Below are 23,305 nucleotides of genomic sequence, written 5' to 3'. Positions count from 1 at the left end.
ATGCAGATACAGATCGCTTTTTATGCATTTCTAGCTCGTGTACTTCTACGCTCTTTTGATTTTGCTCATCTTAAGGATTATAGTAGTAAGTTTAAGTTCATTATTATTATTATGAACAGAAAACTCGCTCTAAAATGGTGCTTAATTACACTGCCAGGAGTAATTGCAGAAACAGGTCCATCAATGGGTTGATGACACAAGCAAGTAAATAAAAGTAAATAATTTAGTATCGGGCAAGGCCATACAATAATATTACAAGTTGATGTGACCATCAATTCACAAGACACGTGGTTGGAAGTGAACAGTGGTTTTAATAGTCTTACAACAGAGCCTGCCTGCGACGAGATGAACTGGCAGGCAGGCTCACGACTGCAAAGCTTTATACTTCTGGTTAGTGGGAGGAGCCATGGGCAGAGCCAAGGGTGGAGCCCAGTACAAACTCCTCATCTCCCCCTATGGGCAGAGCCGCGCAACTGCTCGTATACCGAGCTTACAAGAACACAACACATACAATATAACACAGTGTGAATTACTAGATTGTGAATCACCACATTCACCCCCTGTAAAAAAATCAAGTCCAGCGGGGGTGATGGGCCTACAAATTGAGTCGGTCAGGTGGTCGAGTCGTCCTCAGAGATTTGCGAAGCACCGGGGTTGCAGCCTCTTCTGGTGGCTGGGTGGTGGCGGTCGGCGAGGGTACCATGGCGGACTCTGGGGGTGATTCGGTCCGAGCTTCGTACCCGACTGGTTTGACTGGTGATGGGCAGCGCCGGAAAACCACAGGCGCGGAGCACGGGCAGTGAACCTGCAGGGTGGGGTGTAGTGTGAGGGGTACCTCGGAGGTAGTAGTGTCGGAGCTGGAACCTGCAGGCGACAGGTCCCGGAGGGAAACAGTGTCCTGACGGTCGTCAGGGTATTCGATGAACGCGTTTCGAGGGTTCGAGTGGAGTAGGAGCACTCTCTCTACGAGTGGGTCAGTTTTGTGGGTCCGGACGTGCTTCCGGAGGAGAACCGGGCCCGGTGTCTTCAACCATGCTGGGAGCAAAACCCCCGTGGTAGTGCCCCTGGAAAAAACAAATAGTCACTCGTGAGGGGTCTGGTTGGTGGCTGTGCATAGGAGGGATCTAATAGCATGGGGCGCGTCGGGGAGGACCTCCTGCCAATGGAAGGTCGGGGGCTTCCTGGACCGGAGGGTCAATAGGACGGTCATCCAGACCGTCACGTTCTCCCTCTCCACCTTCCCGTTCCCCCTGGGGTTGTAGCTGGTAGTCCTGCTCGAGGCAATGCCCTTGTCGAGCAGGTACTGACGCAGCTCGTCGCTCATAAAGGACGAACCCCTGTCTCTGTGTACATAGCTGGGGAAACCAAACAGGGTGAAGATGCTGTGCAGGGCCCTAATGACTGTGTGGGAGGTCATATCGGGGCACGGGATAGCAAAGGGGAAGCGGGATAACTCGTCTATTACGTTTAGAAAGTACACATTCCGATTGGTCGAGGGGAGTGGCCCTTTGAAATCGATGCTCAGGCGTTCAAAGGGCCGGGAGGCCTTTATCAGGTGGGTCCTGTCTGGTCTATAGAAGTGCGGTTTGCACTCCGCACAGATCGGGCAATCCCTGGTGATGGCTTTTACCTCCTCGGCGGAGAAAGGCAGATTTTGGACCTTGACGTAGTGGGCGAGCCGGGTGACCCCCGGGTGGCAGAGGTCATTGTGGATAGCTTTCAGGCAGTCGCCTTGCGCGCTGGCGCACGTGCCGCGGGGACAGGGCATCTGGGGGCTCGTTGAGCTTCCCCGCTCGGTACATGATATCGTACTTGTAGGTGGAGAGTTCGATCCTCCACCGTAGGATCTTATCGTTTTTAATTTTGCCCCTTTGTGAGTTGTCAAACATAAAGGCAACCGATCTTTGGTCGGTGATGAGGGTGAATCTCCTACCTGCGAGGTAGTGCCTCCAGTGACGTATAGCTTCCACGATGGCTGGTGCTTCCTTTTCAACCGAGGAGTGTCGAAGTTCTGAAGCGGAGAGGGTTCGGGAGAAAAAGGCGACTGGTCTCCCTGCCTGATTTAGTGTGGCTGCGAGAGCGACCTCTGAGGCGTCGCTCTCTACCTGAAAAGGGACGGATTCATCCACCGCCCGCATGGCCGCTTTGGCGATGTCCTCCTTGATGCAGGTGAAGGCCTGGCGAGCCTCATCTGATAGAGGAAAGAGTGTGGCCTTAAATAGTGGGCGGGCTTTGTCCGCATACTGAGGGACCCACTGGGCATAATATGAGAAAAACCCCAGGCACCTTTTGAGGGCCCTGGGACAATGAGGGAGAGGGAGTTGCATGCGGGGCCCAGGACTCCGTTTTTCACGACATAGCCGAGGATGGCTAGCCTGGTCGTGCGGAAAACGCATTTCTCCGTGTTATACGCGAGGTAGAGTTTCTGGGCAGTCTGGAGAAATTGATGGAGGTTAGCGTCGTGGTCCTGCTGATCATGGCCGCAGATGGTGACGTTATCCAAGTACGGAAACGTGGGCCGCAGCCCGTACTGGTCCACCATTCGGTCCATTGCTCGTTGGAATACCGAGACCCCATTTGTGATGCCAAAGGGAACCCGGAGGAAGTGGAAGAGGCGGCCGTCGGCCTCGAACGCCGTGTAGTGGCGTCCTCCGGGCGGATTGGGAGCTGGTGATATGCAGACTTCAGATCTACCATGGAGAAGACTTTATAATGGGCGATCTGATTCACCATGTCTGCAATCCTGGGGAGGGGGTACGCATCGAGGAGCGTGAACCGATTAACGGTTTGGCTATAGTCCACCACCATTCGAGATTTTTCCCCGGTCTTGACAACCACCACCTGAGCTCTCCAGGGGCTATTACTGGCCTTTATGATCCCCTCACGTAGAAGCTTATGGACCTCGGTTCTGATAAACACCCTGTCCTGCAGGCTGTATCGCCTGCTGCGAGTGGCTACGAGTTTGCAATCCGGCGTGAGATTGGCAAAGAGTGGAGGGGGGTCGATCTTTAGCGTAGCGAGGCTGCAGATAGTGAGTGGGGGCAAGGGCCTGCCGAAGCTGAGTGTGAGGCTTTTGAGGTTGCACTGGAAGTCGAGTCCCAGTAAGAGTGGGGCGCAGAGTTTGGGGAGCACGTATAGCTGGAAGTTAGCATAGCTAGTGCCCTGGATCGTTAGGATCGCGGTGGTACGCCCTTGGAGGTGAATGGAGTGTGAGCCCGAAGCGAGGGAGATAGTTTGCCGTGCAGGGAAAATAGGGAGCGAACAGTGTCTTACCAGATCTGGGTGTACGAAGCTCTCGGTGCTCCCGGAGTCAAAGAGGCACGGTGTTCTGTACCCGTTGATTTTAATGGTCATCATTGAGTTGCGGAGGTGCTTTGGACGCGACTGGTCCAACGTGACCGCGCTGAGTTGCAGGTAGTCGGCGGCTCGATCAGCTGTGCTGGAGTGGCCCCGTGATGACTGCCCTCTGAGTTCGTAGTCGTCGAGGTGAGTTTCAGAGTTTGAAGAGAATGGATCCCAAGATGGCCGCCCTGTGGATCGCACGTGGCGGGCGGCGAGGAAGATGCCGCCCAAGATGGCAGCCCCCATGAGTCGCACGTGGCCGGCCGCATGGAGGGGGGCTGCCAAGATGGCGGCCCCCATGAGTCGCACGTGTCGGGTGGGGGCGGAGTCGGAGTACAGGCCGCAGCATTTCGGGGCCTGCGGGCCTGTGAGTTTTGAAAACGAGTGCTCTGGGCTGCGGGAGAGTTTGGAGAGGGGGATTTCTTCGCCAGGCAGACCCGGGCACAGTGTCCCTTGCGACTGCAGCTGCTGCAGTTCGCGTTGCGGGCCGGGCAGTACTGCCGTGGGTGCTGGGGCTGTCCGCAAAAATGGCACACTGGGGCTGCGTACTGGGTGGATGGCTGCGCGGCGCAGGCCTGGGGCAGTCGCTGGTTGGGGGCCCAGGATGAGATCGCTTGGTCCGCGGGGAACGAGGTGAGGCTGCGGAACGAGACCTCCATGGTAGTCGCCAATTCTACAGTGTCCTCCAAATTCTGGGCCCCTTTTTCAAGCAACCGCTGGCGCACATAGTTTGACCTGAGCCCTGCCATGTACACATCTCTGACGGCGAGCTCCATATGCTGTTCGGCTGATACAGCTTGGTAATTACAGTCCCGAGCTAAAGTCTTTAATTCTCGCAGGAATTCATCCAACGACTCCGCGGGGCGCTGGCGGCGGGTTGTAAAAATGTGGCGCGCGTAGAATTCGTTGATGGGCCTCAGGTACATTCGATCTAGCATGGCTAGGGCCCCCGTATGCGAGGTAGTACTGTTAAGTTGAGTAGATATACGGTGGCTCACCCTTGCGTGCAGTAGACTGAGTTTCTGCTCCTCTATAGTTTCTGATGTGCTTGATTCAGCCAGGTAGGCCTTGAAACATCGGAGCCAGTGTTGAAAAATTTATTTCGCCTCTGCAGCCTGCGGGTCGAGTTCTAGTCGATCAGCTTTGAGGGCTGATTCCATAGTCATTTGCTTAAAGTTTCCTAAGACTATTAAATTGATGTGACCATCAATTCACAAGACACGTGGTTGGAAGTGAACAGTGGTTTTAATAGTCTTACAACAGAGCCTGCCTGCAACGAGATGAACTGGCAGGCAGTCTCACGACTGCAAAGCTTTATACTTCCAGTTAGTGGGAGGAATCATGGGTGGAGCCAAGGGTGGAGCCCAGTACAAACTCCTCATCTCCCCCTATGGGCAGAACCACGCAACTGCTCGTATACCGAGCTTACAAGAACACAACACATACAATGTAACACAGTGTGAATTACTAGATTGTGATTCACCACACAAGTGTACAGTGAATTACCAGCTTACTTAACACCTTAGATGCAAACTAAATCCAACAAAACGTTGTAAATGGTATAGAAAAAAAATCACCGGAGACAATTCAAAACCAGATGAAATCTACTCTTGCTAAAAATAGAACGATCTCACTGCTGTTGGAAGAGGGCTAAGAAAGTTATTTCTTATGTTTAATCTTTGGAGTTCCCTTGCAATGTCTGTGAGAAAGCAGAAGTGTCATATATGAGCATCCCTGTGCTGGAGTGGGCAGTGACATAGTCAATAAAAACACGTTTCTTCTTGTTATTAAAATAGTGAGCCGAGTACATACGCAAACCTATTTCCGTCCTGTGGAGAAACCACAGGAATCTCAGTGGGACACAGAACAGCAAACATGTTTTCCTTTAACTAATGCGTGAAGAAAACCAAATTCCAAGGCATAGATCGAGGAAAAGTTCCATATAGGTTTTAGAATGGATGGAGGCATTTGCAACTGCAAGTAACATAAACAAAATGGCTCAAAATTCAAAATTGGGACTGGAATTTTAGCATTCAAATTGTGTGCCACTTCGGATTCTTTCACATTTTTCTAACACAGCTACACTTTGCAATATAATTTAATTCTCAGATTTTCAATTTACATGTATAATTTATATTTCATAGCAATGTGCGTGTATGTGTCCCTTAAAGAAAGCAGGGGTAGGGCAGCACAGTGGCGCAGTGGTTAGTGCTACTCCTCACGGCGCCGAGGTCCCATGTTCGATCCCGGCTCTGGGTCACTGTCCGTGTGGAGTTTTCACATTCTCCTGCTGTCTGCGTGGGTCTCACCCCCGCAACCCAAAGATGTGCAGGGTAGGTGGATTGGCCATGCTAAATTGCCCCTAAATTGGAAAAAAAATAATTGGGTACTCTAAATTTATTTTACAAAAAGAGAGCTGGGGACATCACCCTCCTCCACGCCAAGGAAGCCAGGGCTGGGGGGTGGTGAGAGGAGGATGAGTAAGTATGGATGAAAGTCTGGGTGGTCCCATTAAAAATGACAAAAGGTAAGACGTGGAAGTATCTGTTGAATAACAGAACTTTTTTATTGAAGTCTTATTTAAGTCTTCAATATAATAAGGATATTTCTCAGGAGTTCTTCAGTGCTTTTGGGAGGGCAAAAAGGTTCTGCGGCTGGAAAAGTTTGGGAAGCCCTGCTCTATAAGCTCAGTTCAGTCATTGGGCTGAGATGGACTTTTTTTGTTTTCTCAGGGAAACAACGCATCCGGACATTGGATGGTAAAATTAAGTTGAGGTAAAAGAGCAGAATGAGCTTACTGAATGGCTGAGCAGACCACGGGGCTATATTGTCTACTCCTGCTCCTATTTCTTAAACTTTTTCACCACTTCCACTTGGTAACATTTACATTCTTTTGTCCCTCTACCCTCTGGGTTTTCACCTTTCTACCTCGGATATTGCTGGAATTCACTGCTCCGCCACTACAAGCCACCAATCCCAGCTTTTGCTTGCTTCTCTTTTTCATACCACCACCTATGTTCTCCCTTTTCTTTGCCCATTTTGTCTTTTCCTCTCACCCACCCCCACCTTCATCTTGTTTCTAGCCATGATAACGACCACTGCAAGTTTTAGGCATAATCTCTATCATTAAGATCAGAAACAGTGCTGAGGAAAGGAGACCCATTTCATGCTGATTTTCAGCAGTGAATGTTGACACACAAAGCAGGCAATCAAAATGCTGACAGCAGAGAGTGCTGATGGCAGACATACATGGGCCAGCATAACCCTGACTTGCCACCATGGGGTAGACATCATGTGGGTCGATATTGGATATGTATCCATAGAGAACAACTTGGAAGTGTCACTTTCTCCCTTCCCAAATTGGCTGCAAATCTTATTCCATCACTCACAGATTCCCCACCTCCCATCTCCTGAAGGCTATATTAAAGCAATTATTTAAAATATCACATATTAAAACATGTGCAAATACTCTATGACATGGATACACATGTACGGAAATGAGTTATATGAACATGACTTGATCAATACTGGGAGATATGCGAGCATGCACTTTGGTCATTGGGTTCAGAACTTTGTCAAGTTCTAGAGGAACAAAGGTCAAGAAGGAAATCTGATCAGAGCAACATTTCTCATCACTTACTCAAGTTTTCACAGAAAATGCATCCACATTTCTGTGATGAGTGGAGCACTGCCAAACTCCAGCTCATGGAACTGAATTACCATGTTATTTAACATCAAGCTCATCTACTTTTCAATATACAAAACTGCTTCCACAGTATGTAAACTTGCTCTTATTTTGTATAACCATTATAATAATTTTTTTAAATATTGTGCAAATCACAATTCATGTCAACATAAATACTTTTAAGAACAGAGATTTTGAATGGTTTTGAACTGGCTGACATTGCATCATACAAATTACTATTCTTCCAGCACTATAACCAGACTGTAAAAAACCACTGTCTGAATGACTAACTATTCAAACGTTTTATTAAAGAAAGCAACCACGCAATTCTGAACTGCTGACCCAAGCAATGTAGAACCTCTCATAGTACAAGGCAAACTTATTTTGGACCCAGCTGTTATACACTCAGTGTAGCAACGATATCTGCTTGCATTCCACCCGCTAGAAAGGTAATGTTTTATTTTAATGGCATTGAGAAGTAGTGTGTGATTAAAGGCTACCAGATGACACAGTAACAGATAAATGGAAGGTATTGACAGGTGGCCAGCTACTACCCTCACACATGTCTGAAATGTATATTAAATCCTTTTCACTGTTGTTCATGGGAAACCACACGTTTCTTCAAATATGTGACAGCTGGCCAGCACATACCAAAAGCTGTTTTTCAAAAGTAGAAAGCTAGAATGTGATCCAAAGACAATTTAAGTTAATTTCTTATGGTGACACCAAAGCATTACACTTCAGAAGGGGATCCTATTGCAGACACTTTGTGTATAATACATTTTATATGGGCCACCTGTTCTGACCATGTTCTTTCATCTACTGATTTCAAAGAGCATAAAAGACTCAAATTAGAAAAGGAGAAAATCAGTTACTTACAATGTGCAAAAGCTTCAAAACATCCACAAATCTGTTGACAAAAAAAATCCATTGCATTATTCTTTTATATATGAATTAAGATTATTCAAATTCTGCTGTAAATTTTAAATACCAAAATCAACACCATACATACACTTTCTCTGAGCTCATGATTTCTCTGGCAATATGATAAACTTTGGTTTTCTTCCCTTCGTCATTCTGTGGAGAGTGTTAAAGGCAAGCATTAGAAAGTACATCACCATTTACATCAAAATAAAATATTGCAGCATCATTATATAAAATAAACTGCAAAACTCCAAAATAATATAAAAATCTCAAACATTGAATTACCAAGTAACTATTTGCCTCGTTAGCCTATAAACTGCAAACCATAGTCACTAGGATTTCATAAGGATAGTTTACTCCTAATTTTAGTTAAGCAATCTAAATAACAAGGTGGAAATTTAGTTCAAAGAAACTGAACATTTAAATAATTTAACTTAAGAATTATAGATTGTAGTAAAGGCCTTGCTGAGAATATGGTGCAGGAAAATAAAATGCATGCTCAACAAGCTTAAAAAAAAGACTAATGTGGAAAGTAAAAAGCATCTTCCTTCTAAGAGATGAAGGGCACAATTCTCCAGCTGTGTTGTGCTCTCGCTAGAGCGCAACACGGCCGAAGAATGCCGGGAGAGGCTTGCAGTGAGCCTTGCAACAGGCTCCTCGCCTCCCGGGATTTTCCGGAGTCCTGCGAGACGGCTGAGTCGGAACCCCACCCAAAATGGGCGGGACTGAATGGCGCTCGCAGAAGTAGGTTGCAAACCTACTGAAGACCTACCTGCGCAGGATCCACGGGCCTCCCAGGGAGGCTGCAACCAAGCGCCAATCAGTGCGGGTCCACACAAATGTGGACCAGGCGGAACGGCACCCGGGGGGAGGGGGCTCCCAGGCCATCAGAGGCCCCTGGCTGGTTAGGGTAAGTGCAGGGTGGCTCCCTGGCTCTCTCCTTGGAATGTGGGCACCTTGGCACTGCCCAGATGGCACTGCCTAGGTGACCAGATGGCACCGCCAAGTCAGCAGGAGCACTGCCTGGGTGTTAGTGCAAGGGTGTCAAGTGCCAGGGTGGCACTGCCAAGGGCCAGGGGGCCATGCCTTGAAATTAGGGTGGAGGTGGGTTTGAAGGGTGGGGGAGTGCAGGTAAGTAGGGGCCTCCGGGAGGTTGTGTGGGTGATGGGTGAGGGTCCTAGAAGAGAAGGGAGGGGATGCTGTAAGGGGCCTGAAGAGGGGAGACCCCCCAAGGGCCCCATAGCGGGGTGCGAGGTAGTGTCCATGTGTGTGGAGTGACATTGCCCATGGGAGGGGGGTGTGGTGGACTCACAAGGTCACTTAAAGATCGGAGCACCCTTTCAAAATGGTGGCCCGATCTCGGAGTTCAGCACCCCAGTGCAAAGAAAGTTCTAAATGTGGGCTAAACCGGTGAGAAACCCCCAGGACCCAAACAAGTGACTAAATGTCATTGAATAGCGGTGGGGAACTCCTCCATAAAAAAAACACCACAAATTAACGCGCCCTAAATATCCGTTTTCACATTTTCATCCAAATTTACACCCACGAACAAACAATCAACGGTAACAAATACAATGTCAATCCACTGGCCACCTAATCCTCCTCCCCACCAATTCTCAACATTTTAAATACAAGCATCAAAGAAAAGGATTCAGGAATCCACCAACTACCCATACATAGTCACCAATAACATACACAGTCCAACCAGCACCCCTCCACCCCAACCCCGCCCAATGTTCGATGTCATCCAATTCTTGAAAGTGCATAATAAACAAAGCCCATGAATTGTACACCCTTCCATCCTTCCCTTCAATTCAAACTTCACCTTCCCACGTGTTAGGAACTCCAACAGATCCCCTGCCATGCCAGGGCACAGGGTGGAGAAACTGATCTCCAGCCCAACAGGATCCACCTACGAGTGATCAGCGAGGCGACGGCTAAAACATCTGCCTCCGCACCGGCTTCCAACTTCGGCCAATCCTATATTCCGAATATGGCCTCCAGAGGACTCGGCTCAAGCCTCACATGTACCACCTTCAAAATTACCCCGAACACCTCCCCCCAATACCCCTCCAGCTTTGGACATGACCAAAACATATGAACGTGATTTGTGGGGCCCCCCTGCGACATTCACAAACATCCTCTACCCCCTCGAAGCGTTGTCTCATCCTGGCCTTTGTGACGTGCGCCCTTTATGACGATACACCACCTTCAGTTGTGTCAACCCCAACCTTGCGCACAAAGTCGAGGCATTCACCCTCCGGAACACCTCACACCACAACCCCTCCTCCATGCCTTCTCTCAACTCTTCCTCTCACTTTGCCTTAATGCCTTCTCTTCTCCCAGAATCGCCGACACCAGCCTAAAGTGCTGGCGCAACTGCCTCCAGATTTTCAACGTCGCTACTACTACCAGACTCCCTGAGAATTTGCGCCCTAAATATACTTGAGAATCTAAGCTAAATTTTGTGATTTCATTTTAGACAATGTTTGTTTCCCTGCCTCACACCACAATAAAGGAGCAAAAACTCAACTTTCTGCAATACTTTATTTAGTTGAGAACAGATAATTTATCCAATCAAAGGTAGAGAAGCATTGGAAGCAGACTGCTGAAAAAAAACACACAACCTCCTCTTTGGGAGATGAGTGCTTAAATCAGCTGCATCACAAAGCCATCCTGATTCTATACTCCTAGTTTCAGTGACATCAAACATGGGGGTGGGTAGCATGTTTCAAAGAGATAGGAAGAAGCCACTGTAGCCACCTGGGTTGGCCACTTCCTCACACAAAATGGAAGAACGCAAAGGTTACAAAGAGACAAGCAGTTTGAAGAATCCCTGTGTACTCTGGCTGCTAAAGAAACCAGACAGTATTGTAACTAACAAGCTGCACATATTAAGTGAGCGATTCCCGGTGATTCCCAGGCACAATGGACACAACAGTTAACTGCAATCGATACATTCTGGAGAAGGTCAGACTTCTCGGCGCCAAAGGGAGTCTGAAACAATAAGCCCCAAGGATCGCCCAGTGATCAAGGAACAGCCCCGTTATTGGGGAAATTCAAATCAATCAATTGGGAAGAGACCCAATCGATTGCAAGTTTATAGAGGGTCCGCCCAGAAGGGCGCGAAGCCCCTGGGACCTATAAAAGTCAGGTCCCAGGACTGATTCTTTCTTCTTGACCAGCCGGCCCTCCCAGCAGAACACCTTTTCAGCAGAAGACCTTGAGAAGGAGGGGCCTGGTCAGAAGCCGCCATCAAGTAAGTGTCATACAACGCACGCTACAAGAGTAGACACTCCTGACCCCTTTAGTCCACACCAACTGGAAGCCTGCGGATCCAGGACAAAGCAAGAGGCCATTGTTCCCTGATCCTGCAGTTCCCTTATTCCAGATAAGTATTGGCATGTTAGTGGTAGGAATAGCCTAGTCTTTTAGTATTATATGCATGAGTAGTAAATAACTGTCTTGTTTGAACTTACTAACTGGTGTATTGAGTCACTGATCTGAACTTGAACTTGAATCTTGTGGCGGTATCGTAAGGATACCTGGCGACTCTAGAGCTAAGGAATAAAACAGAGCCAATTGAGTGTAAAGCACACTCACCCAGAACGAGCAACACCACCTATGGCACAAGTTGGGTTTAAATTTCCCTTTTCTGATTCAACAATAGTTCTAGGTTCAGAAGTTGCAGTATTGACTTTCCCCCCCTTTTTAAAAAAAAAAGCCCACAAGTACCAGGAAACCCTGGGGATTCATTTCAAGTCATGCATAGGATTCTCGCCTCAGCTCAAAGGTTGGAATTGAAATACATGGAAGCATTGGTAGTTCTAATTAAAGGGGTTCAATACCTGTTATAAGGCAACTATTAATGGTTAGAACGTACAAGGGTTAGCACGGTACCACAATGGTTAGCATTGTTGCTTCACAGCGCCAGGGACCAGAGTTTGATTTCAGGCTTGGGTCACTGTCTATGCGGAGTCTGCATGTTCTCCCGTGTCTGCGTGGGTTTCTTCCGGGTGCTCCGGTTTCCTCCCACAAGTCCCGAAAAATGTGCTAATAGGTGATTTGGACATTCTGAATTCTCCCTCAGTGTGTCCAAATAGGTGCCAGAATGTGGTGACTAGGGTATTTTCACAGTAACTTAATTGCAGTGTTAATATAAGACTACTTGTGACAATAAAGATTATAATATATAGATACACATGAAGGCACAGTGTGGGCGGCACGGTAGCGCAATACTTAGCTCTGCTGCCTCACGGCACCGAGGACCTAGGTTTGATCTGGCCCCGGGTAACCGGCCTGTGGAGTTTGCACATTCGCCCCGTGTCTGCGTCGGTCTCACCTCCACAACCCAAAGATGTGCAGGATAGGTAGATTGGTCATGCTTAAAAAAAAATGAAGGCACAGAATGCCAGAGGTGGAGGGAGTGAATACTTAAAATGGTGATAGGGTGCCAATTAAGTTTGCTGCTTTACCTGGAATGGTGACGAGCTTCTTGACTGTTGTTGAAAATGTACTTTTCCAGGCTGACTTATGCCTAGTAGGTGGATAGGCTTTTGAGAGTCTGAAGGTGAGCTCAGAATTCCCAGCCTCTCAATTACAATGGGGAATTACAAGTGGTTTGAATCTGATCCACTAATGACATTCAAGAAGGCATAAATTACTTGAAGCAAAATCAAAGAGCATGGAGAAACATCACAGAAATATGGATTACATACCTCAGTCTCAAGATAGATCAAGTATATATATCTGGTATATTGGTCAAATGCATTGAACACTCAATGATTCTATATTGAAGCAAGAGAGGCATATATCCTCAAGTCTTGAGGAACTTGTATAGTCAATAAGTTGAGAAATGAAATGCTGCGCTTGAAAGTTGTCCAGTATCAACATCAAAGTTTCACTTAAAGTTGAGCTCCTGCTCCTCTACTCCAAGCATATCGTTTAGCATAAGGGCGTCTTCTGCAGCTGTATGACACCATTTCTCACACTGTGACACCTCCCTGAAGTTGCCGACTTGTATGTCAATTGGAGTATCTTTGTGCTGAAGACCTTTATGAATAGGAACCAAGTTGATTTTTTAAAATTCTTTCACATTCGTTGCTGGTGAGGGCAGTATTTTTTGCCCATCCCCAATTGTTCTTGAAAAGATGGTAGTGAGCTCCCTTCTTCAACCGCTGCAGTTCATGTGGTGTAGATACACCCACAGTGCTATTTGGGAGGGTGTTCCAGGATTTTGATCCAGCAACAGTGAAGGAAGGGCAATATAGTTCCAAGTCACGATGATGTGTGGCTTAGAGGGGAATCTGCAGGGGATGGTGATCCCATGCATCTGATGCCTTTGCCTTTCTGGATGGTAGCGGTCTCGGGACTGGATATTGGAGGTGATGGATGGGGTGTTAATCAGTGGGCTGCTTTTTCCTGGATAGGGTTGAGCTTGTATGTATCCAGGCAAGTGGAGAGTATTTCATCTCACTCCTGACTTGTGCCTTGTAGATGGTGGACAGGCTTTGGGGAGTCAGTAGGTGGGTTACTTGCTGCAGAAACATCAGCCTCTGACCTTGTAGGCATACTTATATGACTGTTTTGGTTGAGTTTCTGGTCAGTAGTAGCTCCCAGGATACTGATGATAGTGGAGGATTCAAAGGTGGTAATGCCACTGAATGTCAAGGGGCGATGACTGATGCTCTCTAATTGAACTTGCATGTCTCATATTTCTGGTAGAGTCCTTACAAGTAGAAAAGAGAAAATGTCTGTCCTACTGGTGTAAACTCAATGACAGGATGGCGTGCTAACCTCATGCATTAGGTATATATAACCTTATGGAGCTGAAGTCAACCATGTGCTTAAACCACTCAATTATCTCCCCAGGATTATGCAATATTACAAGAACCAAACATTAAAATAAAGAACCGGCGCCATTCTATCCCATTCTCCTCCTTCTTTTGACCAAGGTTTCAAATATCCTGGCCCCAACCATCGCATCACAATGGATGTCCAATCTCTCTACATCTCCAGCCCCACTAGGATGGTCCAATTCTCTTCACTTCTTCCTTGATTGGGGACTAAACCATTTTTCATTGACCATCACCCTCTCCTGCATAGCTGAATTTGTTCTCTTGTTGAACAATTTCACCCAATTCAACTCACTTTCTCCAAATAATGTTGTTGTGAGTAGCCATATGGGTCCTAGCTATGCCTGCCTTTTAACTATGTTTCTCTCCACAGGCGCTGCCTGACATGCTGAGTATTTCCAGCATTTTCTGCTTTTGAAATGGTGGATTAAGTGAAGTTGTCTCAGTTCAATTGAACATTAAGGTGGGGACGACTAAGTGTTTTGTGCATATTGGTAAGCAGTTTTGTTTAAAAGCTCATGTTGAGGGAAAATTATTAGCTACATGTTGCAGTATACAGTTCTACAGATACAGTAAGGTGAATCAGCATACACCCCAGTTATGATCAAACAAAAATTCAAGAAAGCAAGAAACAAAGATTTGCCTTTATATACACATTGCACAACTACCAGACGTCTCCAAGCGCTTTACAGCCAATAAAGTATTTTTGAAATGTAGTCACTAACATAGGAAACACATCAGCCAAGATGCACATAATAAATTCTCACAAACAGCAGTGTGACATTTGTGATGTTGACTAAGGGATACATATTATTTGGGAAAAAGAAATGTCAGATTCATAGATTTCATAGAATTTACAGTGCAGAAGGAGGCCATTCAGCCCATCGAGTCTGCACCGGCTCTTGGAAAGAGCACCCTACCCAAGGTCAACAACTCCACCCTATCCCCATAACCCAGTAACCCCACCCAACAATTCAGTGGGATATACTTTCAAACAAGGGGTCTGGTTCTAGAAACTACACTGTCTAGATTGCAGACAGTCTTTAGAGTTGCCAAATGTGAGGAACAGCTCTCAAAATGGTTTGGTTTCCATACATTAGTTTCCTGATTTGCTGTTGCATGGAGAGGCAAGTGAAAGAGCTCTTTTTAAAAGGAACATTCTTAAAAATTCACAGAATGACACAGCATAAAAGGTGGCCAATAGATCAACTGTATCTGTGCCAGATCTTCAGTAGAGATACAGACTCCCCTGCTCTTTCTCCATAGCTCTGCATCGTTTTTACTTCAGGTTTATACATCCTTTCCATTTTGAAAATTACTGTCGGAAATTTGCTTTTACCCATCCAGATAGCGAATTGCAGAAGACGACTAAGGGTTTTAAAAAAACATTTCTTCATGTCACCTCTGGTTCTTTGGCCAATCACTTTAAATCTATTTTCTCTGGTTACTGACCTGTCACACTTTAGTTCCTCCTTATTTATCAAAATTATTCATGATTTTAAATACCTCTATCAAATTTCCTTCTCATCCTCTGTGCTCTTAAGAAAAACAACTCCAGCTTTTCCGGTCTATCCACCATAAACTTAATCCTGTGTATATTCCTAGTTAATCTCTTTGGCATCCTTTCTGAAGTCTTAACATGCTTCCTAGAGTGTAGTGCCTAACCAGTGTTTTATAAAGGTTTAGCATAACTTCATTATTTTTGTACTGCAGGAATAAATGTTCACTTTCAAGTTGACAGACTTTAGCTTGTGGGCTACAGCAAGAATAAGTATTCCAGTCTTAGCTATTTCAACCTATATCAATCTTAAATGAGGGACTGAGTATAGCGTGTCCAAGTTTGCTGGTAATACGAAATTAAGTGGGAAATTGATCTTACAAGATAATGCAAAGAGCCTGCAAAGGGATATAAGACAGATCATGGTGGCAGATGGAAGATAACAAAGAAATGTGGTGATCTACTTTGGCAAGAAGAATACAGAAACAATGTTTTATTATTGTTGGTATAGAAATGTTAGTACGCACAGGCACCTCAGCGTCCTTGTACACAAATCACAAAGTTAACATGCAGGTACAGGAAGCAATTATGAAGGCAAATTGTATGCTAGCCTTTAATGCAAGGGAGTTAGAGTATAAGGGTAGGGAAACCTTGCTGTAATTACAAAGGCTTTGACGAGACCCCACCTGGAGTAGTGTGTACAGTTTTACTCTCCCTTCCCAAGGAAAAATATCTGTACCTTTGAGGCAGTGCAATTTATGTTCACTAAACAAATTCCTGAGATGACGGGATTAACCAATGAGAAGCATTTTGAAGAATCAGCTTTTTCTAACATGTATAATTCTCATTATATCAGCATCTACGTGGTAGATGCTCCGAGGATTTCCTTTCTGGCTGGGAAGTCCAGAACATGAGAATCACAGTTTCAGAATAAGGGGTCAAATTAAGACAAAGTTATTTACTCAGAGTTGTGAACCTTTGGAATTCTCTACTGCAGAGAGCCATGGATGCTCACATTGTTGAGTGCATTAAAGACAGAGATCAATAGAATTTTGGATACCACTGGAACAAAAGGATATGAGGTATTGGGGGAAGGTGGAGTTGAGGTAGGTCAACTACGATATGATTTGATTTGTCACATGTACCAAAGTACAGTGAAAAGTATTTTTCTGCCGCCGAGGGAATGTACATAGTACATATAGTAGACAAAAGAATAATCAACAGAGGACATTGACAAATGGTACATCGACAAACAGTAATTGGTTACAGTGCGGATCAAGGGGCCAAATAAAGCAAACAAAGCAATACATGAGCAAGAGCAGCATAGGGCGTCGTGGATAGTGTTCTTACAGGGAACAGATCAGTCCGAGGGAGAGTCATTGAGGCGTCTTGTAGCTGTGGGGAAGAAGCTGTTCCTATGTCTGGATGTGCGAGTCTTCAGACTTCTGTACCTTCTGCCTGATGGAAGGGTCTCTGATAATGCTGTCTGCCTTCCTGAGGTAGCGGGAGGTGTATGCAGAATCAATGTGGGGGTGGGAAGCTTGTGTGATATGTTAGGCTGAGTTCTCCACACTCTGCAGTTTCTTGCGATCATGGACCGAGCAGTTGCCACACCAGCCTGTGATGCAGATAGGATGCTTTCTATCGCACATCTGTTGAAGTTTGAGAGAGTCGATGCAGACATGCCAAATTTCTTTAGCTTCCGTAGGAAGTAGAGACGTTGTTGGGCTTTCTTGACTGTTGCATCAATGTGAGTGGACCAGGACAGACTGTTGGTGATGGTGACCCCCAGGAACTTAAAGCTATCGACCATCTCCACTTCGGAGCCATTGATGCAGATGGGAGTGTGTCGTGCTACGCTTCCTGAAGTCAATGAACAGTTCCTTGGTCTTTCCAACATTTAGAGAGAGGTTGTTTTCGGTACACCATGCAACCAAGTGATTTATCTCCCTCCAATCTTATTAGATGTGAAGAAGAATCGGACAAGTAGCCGGTTTAGTCCTGCTCCGATTTCTCGTCTAATCTAGTTATTTGTTGATTTTTTAAAAAGTGGAATTCTTGGCTTTAACAGACATCTCAACTTGTTCCACCACCTTCAAAGATTTGTGTCTGCATGTCTCCACATGTATCTGTTTCTGTACCCTCTTAAAATTGTACCATTGAGTTTACATTGCTTAGTTTCATTTTTCCTATAAAACGTAACACTTCACACTTATCAACTTTGAATGCCATCTGTGTCTGCCCATTTCATAGTGTGACTTCCTGAAATCTGACACTATCTGCCCCATCGTTTATTATATTTCCATGTTTTGTACTATTTGGAACTCTGAAGTTATATCCTGTATATTCATGTCCAGATCATTATTATGCTCTATCAGTTATTAAAAGGTGGATAGATAGTTCTATTGATTGAGGATGACATTGGTACATTAATGACTAACCTGATGAAGGAGCAGTGCTCCGAAAGCTCGTGAATCCAAATAAACCTGTTGGACTTTAACCTGATGTTGTAAGACTTCTTACTGTGCCCAACCCAGTCCAACGCCGGCATCTCCACATCATTGGTACATTAGAGAGAGATGGATCAAGATGTGGAATCAGTTTGAGTAGAGATGGGGAATAGTAAAAGCAAGAAGTCACTTGTGTGTTGGTTTAGCTCAGTTGGCTGGCTACTTGTTCATAATGCAGAGCAATGCCAACAGCATGTGTTTTCATTCCCGAACCGGCTGAGGTTATTCATGAAGACCTGTCTTCTCAACCTTGCCCCTCGCCCAAAGATCATCTGGGACTGTGCCGACTTTACTTTAGGACATAGGTAGAATGAGGAAAGTGGTTCAGCATAGAGAATTTGAGGAGCTCAGTACCAAATTAAACAACAGAATCTCCAAGGTTATGATCTCTGGATTAATAGCTGAATTGTGTGTAGGATGGAGAATGAATCAGGAGTTAATTAGGGCATGTTACAAAAAAAAAGGCAGTACTTTAATCATGGGTGAATTGGCAGCGATAGCCACAAGGAAGAATTCATTCATTGCATTCGGAACAGTTTCTTAGAACAACATGTTGCGGATCCAACCAGGGATCAGGCTATTTTGGATCCTGTATTGTGTAATATGGCAGGTTTTATGAACAATCTCAAAGTAAAAGATTCCCTAGGAAATAGTGACCACAACATGGTAGAATTTTGTAATCAATTTGAGAGCGAGAAATTGGGTCAGAAACAACTGTGCTACACTTAATTGAGGGTTATTATAAAGGAATGAGGGCAGTGTTGGCTGGAGTGGACTGAGTAAGAGGTTTAGCAGGAAGGAAGATTGATCAACAATGGCAGACGTTTATGAAAATAGTTCATGACTCATAACAAAGATATATTCCAGTGAGAAAGGGTTCTGGGAAACGGATAAAGTTATGAAAGATAATATTAAACTGAATGAATGAACATACAATGTGGCAAAGATTAGTGGTAAGCCAGAGGATTGGGCAAGTTTTAAAAACCAATAAAAGATGACCAAAATAAAAATTAAGAGGGAGAAGATGAACTATGAAGTAAAACTAGCAAGTGATATAAAAACAGATGGCAAGAGCTTCTTTAAATATATAAAAAAGGAAGAGAGAGGCCAAAGTGAACATAGGTCCCTTACACAATGAGATTGGAAAAATAATAATGAGGAACCAGGTCATTGTGGAGGAGTTGAACAAATACTTCACGTAGGCTTCACGGTGAATGAATAACATTCTAAAACCATTAAATAATCAAGGGGCAGAGAGGGAAAGGGAATAAATACAATAACAATCACAAGAGAAAAAGTATTAGAAACCGAAGGGGGATAAAGGTCGATAAATCCCCTGGACCTAATGGGTTGCATCCCAGGATATTAAAGTCAGTAGCTACAGAGATAATGGATGCACTGGAAATAATCTTCCAAGAATCCTTAAATTCTGGAGGACCAGAAAACTGCTGATGTAACCCTTATTCAAACAGGGAGGAAGACAACAACAGGTAACTATAGGCCAGTTAGCACAACTACTGTCATTGGCAAAATGTTGAGTCCATTGTAAAGGACGAAATAGGTGAGCATTTAGAAATACATAATATAATTAACCAGAGTCAGCATGGCTTCATGTAGGGGAAATCATACCTGAAAAATATATTAGAATTTTTTGAGATTGGGGCAGCATGGCGGTCCAGTGGTTAGCATTGCTGCTTCATGGTGCTGAGGAACCGGGTTCGATCCCGACCCCGGGTCACTGTCCGTGTGGAGTTTGCACATTCTCCCTGTGTCTGTATTGGTCTCACCCCCACAAACCCAAAAATGTGTGGGATAGGTAGATTGACCACTCTAAATTGCCCCTTAATTGGAAAAATAATAATCTTTATTAATGTCACAAGTAGGCTTACATTAACACTGCAATGAAGTTACTGTGAAAAAAGAGAATTGGGAACTCTAAATTTATAAAAAAGAATTTTTTGAGGTGGTAACGAACAAGATAGGTAAAAGGGAACCAGTAGATGTAATATACTTGAATTTCCAAAAAACATTTAATATGGTACCGCACAAAAGTAAACTTAATAGATTGTGTTGGGGTAGCATATTAGCATGGATAGAAGATTGGCTAACTGATAGAAGGCAGAGGTGGATTAAGAGGGGCATTTTCAGATTGAAAACCTGCACTAGGGAATGCCACAGGCATCAGTGCTGTGATCATGCCACAAACGCTTCTTGTAGTTAGCACAGCACAATTGCTAGAAAAAGAGCCAGATCTGTCACTGGTATAAGACATCTCCTACCACCCAAACTCCTCATTTTAAGGGGGCCAATCTGGACCAACTTGCCCGAGCTAGGCAGTTTTGCTGTGGACCTGTGGAAGCACCTGTGGCACAACTCCAACAACACAGCACAGAATCAGCACTTTGGTTGATGATCCCACGTTGGAAATCCCTGGCTTCTACCTCTTGCATGGCTAATGGGTCAAACTGAACAGACTTTGCACTGGAGTCGGACCCTACTGCAACAACCTCTTCTGTTGGCAACACAGTGACTCATCCCTATGCAACTGTGGCAAAGTGGAAACCGTGGTGCATATAATCAACCAGTGCCCTGACCTCTGCTTCAGTGATAGTCTCATTGCCCTGCACTAGGCTATTGGTCTGAGTAGGCTGCCAACTGGCTGAAGAATTTCAAATTTGACATCTAGTTGTTCATCAGTGCATACAGTAGCGGTGCTAGGGCCACAATTATTTACAATATATATTAATGACTTGAGCAAGGGAAGTGAATGCACTATTGCCAAGTTTGCGGATGACACAAAAATAGATCAGAAGGCAAGTGGTGAAGATGATACAAGGAGTCTACAGAGGGATATGGACAGGTTAAGTGAGTAAGCAAATACTTGGCAGATGGAATATAATGTAGGAAAATGTGAAGTTATGCACTTTGATAGGAAAAATAAAGGACCTGAATATTATTTAAATGGAGAAAGATTGCAGAAAACTCCAACAGAGGGATTTGGGAGTCCTCGTGCTTAAATCACAAAAAGCTAGCCTGCAAGTTCAGCAGATAATTGGGAAGGTAAATGGAATGTTGGACTTTACTTCAAAGGAAATGGTATATAATAATAGGGAAGTCCTGCTAAATCTATACTAGGTAGTAGTTAGACCACACCTGGAATACTACGAACAGTTTTGGTGCCCTTATCCAAGGAAAGGAATACTGCATTGGAGGAAGTCCAGAGAAGGTTCACCAGGTTGATCTCAGGTATGGAGGGATTTTTTTATGAGTAGGAGAGATCAAGTCAGGTGGGCCTGTACTCACCGCAGTTTAGAAGAATGGAAGGTGATCTTATTGAGACACACAGGATTCTCAGGGAAGCTTGACTGGGTAGATGTTGAAAGGTTGTTTCCCCTTCTGGGAGTCTAGGACCAGAGGGCACAATCTCAGAGTAAGACAGAGATGAGGAGGAATTTCTTCTCTCAGAGGATAGTGTTTCTGTGGAATTCTTTACCACAGAGAGCTGTAGAGACTGGGCTGTGAAGTGTGTTTAAGGCAGAGATAGACAGATTTCTAATCAGTAAATGAATCAAGGGTTATGGGGATAAGGCGGGAAAATGGAGTTGAGGATTACATCAGATCGGTCATGATCACATTAAATGGTGGAACAGACTCGGTCGGTCGAATGGCCTACTTCTGCTCCTGCATCTTAAGGTCTTATGCTCAGGAGTTATAAATCATAGAATCCCTACAGTCACGAAGGAAGCCATTCAGCCCATCAAGTCTGCACTGACCCTCTGAATGAATTTAGGCCCACGCCCCCACCCCATCCCCACAATCCAGTAACCCCACCTAACCTTTTGGGCACCAAAGGGCAATTTAGCATGGCCAATCTAACTAATCTGCACATCTTTGGACTGTGGGAATAAACTGGAACACCCGGAGCAAACCCACACAGAGACTGGGAGAATGTGCAAACTCCACAATCACCCGAGGTTCAAATTGAACCCGGGTCCCTGGCACTGTCAGAAAGCAGTGCTAACCATTTTGCCGCCCTGAATATTTGAGGAAAGTTATTAGTTGTATAGGTGCTCAGACTTGGACTGCTTTTCGCAAAAGCTTGCTGAGAAAGGGTGCAAGAACAGAAATTTTTGCATTTGCCAGGGGTAGCGGCAGGCTTGCTAAAAAAAGGGGCTCTGGCTGGCAGTGAATTAAGAGCTAGTAGTAAGGCCAGTCAACAGGCAAGGCTTGGGGTTTGCTACAAGAAACCATAAGAATCTAGAAGGCTAGGGATTTGTCTAAAGAGATCCAAGTGTCAGTGCTAGATCAGTATTAGATTTCAATATTAGGGTTTGTGGTAGTTTCTTTAAGAAGAAAGTGAAAGCTGCCTTTAGCACTCAGCAGCAATTGTAGACTGGGAGAGAGAAAGAAAGAGAAAGCATTCAGCAAATGGTTGTGACAGAAATAGACTGGGAAAGGGGGTTTGGATGCACATTAGAATTAAGTTAATTAAGGTAGAATCCTCAAGACTTTTGAGTCAAGCAATACGGTCTAAGGGACCGAGAGAAGTCCCCAGAAGTCCTGGAATCCACAGGAAAGACATGCCTTGTCTCGTGGAATGTTAGATGTTAATCTTTCTTTTCCAATAAACCTTGCTAGTTTGTATTAGTGATTGTCCTTTTAGTCAATAAGGTAAGTCTTCGATAATTTTCTTACTGTGGAGTTTAAATCCCAACAAAGTTAACTGTTTTCCTTAAACTTTGAAACTTTTGGACTTTGAATTTTGTGGACAAGCCAAGGTAAATAGCCAGGAAAAGGAATACACAAAGAACAAAACAGGAACAGATCCTTTGGCCATCCAAGCCTGATGCCTGTCTAAACTAAAACGTTCTGCATTTCCGGGGTCCATATCCCTCTATTCCCATCCTATTCACGTATTTGTCAAGATGCCTCTTAAACATTGTTATCGTGCCTGCTTCCACCACCTTTCCCCAGCAGTGAGTTTCAGGAACTCACCACCCTTGGTGTAAAATATCTGCCTCGCACATCTCCTCTAAGCTTTCCCCCTCGCACCTTAAACCTATGTCCCCTAGCAAGTGGCTTTTCCACCCTGGGAAATAGCTTCTGGCTATCCACTCTGTCCATGCAACATCCTGGTAAACCTCTTCTGTACTCCCTCCAAAGCCTCCAAATCCTTCTGATAGTGAATAAGAATACAATCTACCAATGAGCACACATGCTACCCAGGTATCCAACTACAGCAATTGTGTTTTCTTACGGACTGGAATCTTAGGTATTGGAATCTTTACAAATCAGCTATCATGTAGGTCTGAGCATTATAGGGCAGGAGATTTTACACTGAAATAAGAGTCCATATTGTACCTAAAAATCAACAGGTGTGACAGTGAACTTTGATCAACTAGCTATCTCACAACATATACTGCAGTAAAGGGATAAATGTTACAGAAAAAAAGTTTGAACAGATTGCTATTTTAAAGGGGAATAACTTAGA

The 23,305-nt window shown here is 45.0% G+C and overlaps 1 protein-coding gene across 5 annotated transcripts in view; it reads right to left on the bottom strand.

Moving 5' to 3' along the window:
• fgd6 (FYVE, RhoGEF and PH domain containing 6) overlaps positions 1 to 23,305 on the bottom strand; it is a 243,997-nt gene that overhangs the window by 157,673 nt on the left and 63,019 nt on the right. For all 5 annotated transcript variants that reach the window (XM_038810925.1, XM_038810924.1, XM_038810928.1 and 2 more), the window contains 2 exons: positions 8,040 to 8,104; positions 7,907 to 7,937 (listed from right to left, as the gene is read on the bottom strand). In XM_038810925.1, the coding sequence (XP_038666853.1) occupies positions 7,907 to 7,937; positions 8,040 to 8,104 (96 nt within the window). The remainder of the gene's footprint in view (positions 1 to 7,906; positions 7,938 to 8,039; positions 8,105 to 23,305) is intronic.

The sequence above is a fragment of the Scyliorhinus canicula genome, chromosome 11, assembly GCF_902713615.1.
Source record: "Scyliorhinus canicula chromosome 11, sScyCan1.1, whole genome shotgun sequence".
NCBI classification, from domain to species: domain Eukaryota; kingdom Metazoa; phylum Chordata; class Chondrichthyes; order Carcharhiniformes; family Scyliorhinidae; genus Scyliorhinus; species Scyliorhinus canicula.
The sequence above is the reverse complement of the archived record's forward strand: the minus strand, read 5'-3'. Positions and strand labels throughout refer to the sequence as shown.